The sequence below is a fragment of the Gavialis gangeticus genome, unplaced genomic scaffold (genome assembly GCF_001723915.1).
Source record: "Gavialis gangeticus isolate Ggan-Ray unplaced genomic scaffold, GavGan_comp1, whole genome shotgun sequence".
In the NCBI taxonomy this organism is placed as follows: domain Eukaryota; kingdom Metazoa; phylum Chordata; order Crocodylia; family Gavialidae; genus Gavialis; species Gavialis gangeticus.
The window spans coordinates 7495264-7500585 of NW_017729019.1; the positions used below are offsets into that span (position 1 = coordinate 7495264).

At 41.2% G+C, this 5322-nt stretch overlaps 1 protein-coding gene across 4 annotated transcripts in view; it reads right to left on the minus strand.

The window, feature by feature from the left end:
* Nucleotides 1-5322, minus strand: part of RBBP5 (RB binding protein 5, histone lysine methyltransferase complex subunit) — an 18920-nt gene that overhangs the window by 6763 nt on the left and 6835 nt on the right. For all 4 annotated transcript variants that reach the window (XM_019513970.1, XM_019513969.1, XM_019513968.1 and 1 more), the window contains exons 4-10: nucleotides 4832-4994; nucleotides 3353-3462; nucleotides 2455-2574; nucleotides 2142-2295; nucleotides 1973-2044; nucleotides 1227-1344; nucleotides 24-93 (exon numbers count right to left, since the gene is read on the minus strand). In XM_019513970.1, coding sequence (XP_019369515.1) covers nucleotides 24-93; nucleotides 1227-1344; nucleotides 1973-2044; nucleotides 2142-2295; nucleotides 2455-2574; nucleotides 3353-3462; nucleotides 4832-4994 — 807 coding nt within the window. The remainder of the gene's footprint in view (nucleotides 1-23; nucleotides 94-1226; nucleotides 1345-1972; nucleotides 2045-2141; nucleotides 2296-2454; nucleotides 2575-3352; nucleotides 3463-4831; nucleotides 4995-5322) is intronic.

Genomic DNA, 5322 nt, shown 5'->3' on the forward strand with positions numbered 1-5322 from the left:
AAAAAAAAAATCAATATAGTCACCTGCTACAGAATGCAGCAATGGGATCTACACTGGTTACATCCACCTCCTCATCCTCTGCAGCATCCGCACCTGCAAAAAGGAAAAGAGAATCATGGACTCAAAAGGAAAAAGAGTGGGCTGCTAAGTAAGAGTTAGCTGATGTCCAGCAGGAAAAAAATAACTGAACTAAGAAACTAGACAAAAACCCCAGGGGTGCAGTATTTTTTTTTTTAAATACATCACAATTAAATGATGTACTACTTCCGGAAGTGTCAGAATACAGATACAAGCTTTTTAGAATGTGACCTCTAAATGATTTGATATGATTAAAGATGGAATCCCTTTAAACCATGAAGGTGCACATTTCCCACTAGGTTGCTGCCTGTAATGGTTGACAATGGTTTGGTCTTCCCCATACTAATACCCAAAACATTCTTTCTACTGGAAGCTTATTACAAGCGCACAGTTTTTCCCATTGCAGACGGATACTAAAATTATCTAGTATTGTGTCAAAAATCCATTTGGTCTGCTTAGTTATAAGCCTTTTTTATTAGGGTTGGGTGACAATAATAGATCAACAATTCAGATTTTCACTACTTCCTATCTAGTGATCTCCCACCTAAGAAAACAAATTGTATGCAACTAAAATAATATAATTAAAAACTCATATTATGCTTGGATATTATAAAACTCCACACCCTCAACAAATCTTATATATTCTGCAACGCTTATGTACGGTGTTTGTTAACGATGACAGCTTCACAGTCAGCGTGGAAGCTCCTAGCTTTACTGGTTTAATTATAGCCTTTAACTTCTCTACAAGATTGTTGGCACCACCAAGTGGCTAAGCTGTGCTGCTACTGATTTAAATTAAATATTTCCACTGCTGAGCACGAGCCCCTCCAAAGCTTGTATGGTTGTTTACTGAAAATGGTTTGTCTGCACACGGGCACGTGATTTTAAATGGGCTAAAAGCCACACGTGTAGAAGTCATTTTTTTCCATGAAATGCTGGATGTCAAATGTAAATCTTAGAAAGGAGAGCTGAAGTGAAATTCATAATTTTGTACACACTCAGTTCTCCTGGCTTTCCCATCAATGGCCTGGCTGTACCACTTTTATCCTATCCCTTTCATTTCTAATCAAGTATGCAGACTAGGAGTGATTTAATAAAAATGCCACATCTAATCAGACCCTCTGTTACATATACACTTCGGATAGTACCTGTCTGCTCTGGTTCGCTCTTGTCTTCATCTTCAATATCAAACTCAGACTCCCTCTCTTCATATTCCACATTTTCATCTAGCTCTTTGAAGTCAGGCGCAAAGGCACTCCAGTTTTCCTAAATCACAAATTTCAGAAATAATTTACGCTGGGTGAACAAGAAGGAGCTGCACTTAGGCAGCTATATAACTATACAGTAGCTCTAGCTCCTCAGCAGAATCCCACAAACCACATGTACTATCACAAGACCAACCCCTCTGACAGCTGCACTCACATGGGAGTCTAAAAACTGGCCAAGTTAGTTTCCGAAGTAAACATGACATTCTTAGATTTTTATTACTTTAAATCTTGGAATAGCTTCCCTCATTAATAAGGGCTTCCATAGCCCAAGGCGGGTATGCTGTGCTTCACCACGTTTCTGTGCAATTATGTTCTCAGATCTGCTATCACCGAAAAATAATTTCAGAAGGACACTGTTCCCCATAATGTCAGATTTCAGACTCTAACACCTCCGTTATTAAGCATGACATTTAAGCACCAAATTAGCCCCTCGCATTCAGCAGGGTCACTCATGTGCTTAAAATTAGGTATACAGTTAAAAGATAGCGCTGAATTCTGACTTTCTTAAAAAACATTGAAATAAATCGTCCTCTGGGACATCCCTTGCCAAAACACACAATATGGTCTGCTTAGCTGATGTTAACGGGGTACTCTTCCATAGGGAAAGGAGTCAGCAAAACACCTACCACTTGGTTCTGAGCCCAAATGGACACAACACCGCTGGAAATGGAAGCAATGATGGGTCGGACAGGATGCCACTAGATTTATTTGGATAGAAGAAAAAAGGAAAAGTTTATTTTTTGCACCTTATTTTTAAGAAATAAAAACAACAAAACTTAGGAAATGTGCACTTACTGCTACATCTAGCAACAGCTCCCCCCTGGTCCCATGGAGGATTTTTACTAGGTTCCCAATGCTCTTCTCCCAGATGTACAGGGCATGTTGACGGGCTGATCCTGCCACAATGTACTCCCCATCCCCAGAGAAACAGCATTTCTTCCATGGTGTCCTGTAAGCAAAGGAATTCATAGAGCAAAGCACCTAGTTACCGATGGTACCATGTGGAAGAAACAAGATGAGGAATGAGTTATGAAGTCCTCTTGGGTAGCAGCAAACACACAACTCTGTAACTCAAGGCAGACCCACCTATCTCTTTACTGCTCCCTACCTGTTCACTAAATCCTGCAGCTTCTGCATGGGTTCAGGCTCCCCATCTCGCCCACAGGTTAGGATTTCCCGGCCATCGTACACACGGATGATTCGGTCAGCAGTGTTTATTAAAAAGCAGCTGGGGGAGAGAGAACACGGAGAGCTCGTGACTTTGAAAAAAAGGATTTCTTTAAATAAACGTCTAAAAAATATTCTAAACAAAACTTAACAAAACCTAAAAGTCTGAACTGCTTAGCTCCCACAATCCCCACTCAAGGATGATACCTGAGTGCAAACACTTGGCACAGTTGGACCCCATATAAACAAGCCATTTTTTTTTAATTGCATACATCTATGCTAACAAGAAAAAACATGCACAAAAGACATGTATTAATTTTATCTCTTCAAGTTATCCTTGAAGTTATCGTTTAAGACAAGCTAAATCTATTAAATCAGTACAATGTTCTGACGTGTACTGACCACTGGATTTCCCCCCCTTACATAACAAAAGGCTGTGTATGTTGCTAAGATTCTTCTGAGTTTGTTTCTGCGTCACAATTGCCACGATCCCAAAAACCACTCATTTTGAACCCATAGCAACATGTATACAGAACGTACTCAGCATACTCTATCCAGAAGACCACAGACCCTAAACCAGAACACAAGCCTTGAAGTACTGAAGTCCTTCAGCTGTTGAAAAATATCAGTTTGTACAACAGCAGTGACAAATCTCTAGTTCTAGCAGGTAAGAAAAGGCTCCCAAAGAGTTTACGTCTAACTATGGTCTCTTCACAGATTAAAAGACACTCTGGTAATTGACTCCATTCTAAAACTGATTTTGAAATATGTTCATTCACCTCAATTCAATTCAGTTCACCTGTAAAGATGGCACTTCTGGGAACAAACCTCCCACTTACCTTCCTTTCCGAGCAAACTCGATTGATTTAATAGCCGTGGTGTTGCTGGTTCCAGTTGTTACTCGGAAAGAAGCAACCAGATCCTGGGTATCCGTTTTTAAAACCAAGATCTGAAAATTACACAAACAGAAATCAATCAGTTTTCTTTAATGACCATTCCCAATTCAGTATGCATGCCACCCACTCCTAATAAGGCTACATGATCTAGACCAGCAGTTCTCAGTTTACGTAAACCCGAGGCACTCATTTGGGCCAAGGTCCCCCACGCTGGAAAATGCCAGCTCTTATTTTTCACTCATTTTTTACTACAGAAAAATAATAGAGCATTGATTCTGTTGAAAAGAACCCAAGACGACCACAACAGGTGAGAATGAATTCCTATTTGAAACCTCTGGGTTTATCTTGGGAATCACATCTAGGTGTTCACACACATAACAGTGCTAACCTTGTGTGGCACCCCCTTTTCACACTTGAAAAGATCTCAAGGAGCCTCAGGAGGCTGCAGCACCCTGAGAACGACTGATCTCAACAAGGCATGGAACGTAGGGCCAGCGTGGATGTCGTCACGTTTATACCCGAGTAACTAGCTGTTCTACGCTATAACAAAGTAGCAGATACAAAGCGCAGATTCCAAAACCAGATAAAATTTGCCCAACCCAGTGAAAAATTATCCCTAGAAGAATCAGGGGTAAAACACCATGAACGTAAGTTAAAACAGTTTAGATGTTGTCTGTGTGACTATCCTAGGGCAGTTATTAGTATGGCAGTTGCCGTACGGTCTCCCGATTCAATTCGGATTTGGAGATTGGGCCGCCGAATCAAATCACGGACTGAAGCTTCATGCAGCCCTAGCAGTTATTTGCTACCATCAAACTGGCTAGTGCCTGCTTCTCTGCCACCTAGTGACAAGGCATAGTAACAGCTGTTTACTACGCGACCTACCTTGGGACAGCCACACATCTGGCCATTCCAGATCCACTGGGCTACGTGTTCATCTGCCCATGCCCTCAGGTAAGCTTCTGGGGTTTTTGTTTCTGTCACTGATTCTTAAAATCCTTCTTAAAACTCATAACTTATGACTCAGTTTACCCATTAGGATAAAAAGGGACAAGGATTAAGGATTAAATCTGTGTACGTTACTCTGCGCTCTTCTGTTAAAAGTTGCATGCCTGCAGCCCTTCTCAAATTATCTGTTTGTATGTCAGAGGAAAAACACATTCCCATAAACCTTGTGAAAAACAACAGCTACGTGAACACTTAGCTCTTCAAAATCACTTTTCCATCCGCAGATCTCAGTCAGTCAAAACACTTTAGCAGGCTAGGTCTGTGCCAGTGAAGCAGTAACAATTCAAGAGGCTCTCCTGGGCCTCATTCACATGCTAAAACAAAGGGCTTCACCCACAGAAGGGTCAGCCTCCCTAAAAGGGAAATGCATTAAAGCTAACTCATCCAGCAAGCTCCAGCACAACAAGGTCTCACCTTTCCCTTTGCATTGCCAGTGTAAATATATTCCCCTCGCCTATCAAAAGATGCTACCACATTCAAATCGGAATCATCATCCACGGGGAGAACAACATGTTTGGAGTCTGAAAGCGTTAGCATCACGGGTGCAGATTTCATAGGACATACCAAAACTCTGTTCCTGCAGAGGAAAAAGGGAAGAGGTAGTTCTTTAGGCAAATCTGATCTCTTTTATTAAACCAACTCAAGAGTTGGAAAAGTTCTTCTTAGCAAGCTTTCGGGTTTAAATACCCTTGGTCAGGCTGAGGAAGCACCTGCAGTTCGTACGTGCTCTTCCTGGATGGAATGAATAGTAAAGAAGCCAGAGGCTGGTACGCAAGAGGTAGGAGCTAAGCCTTTTCTTGATTTAGCACTTTTCCAGCAGGAAACATCCTGAAAAATCAGGAATTACAATTCTGAAGAGTTAAAAAATAAATTTGCTTATTCCTACATTTTGTTTCTGTCTCCAA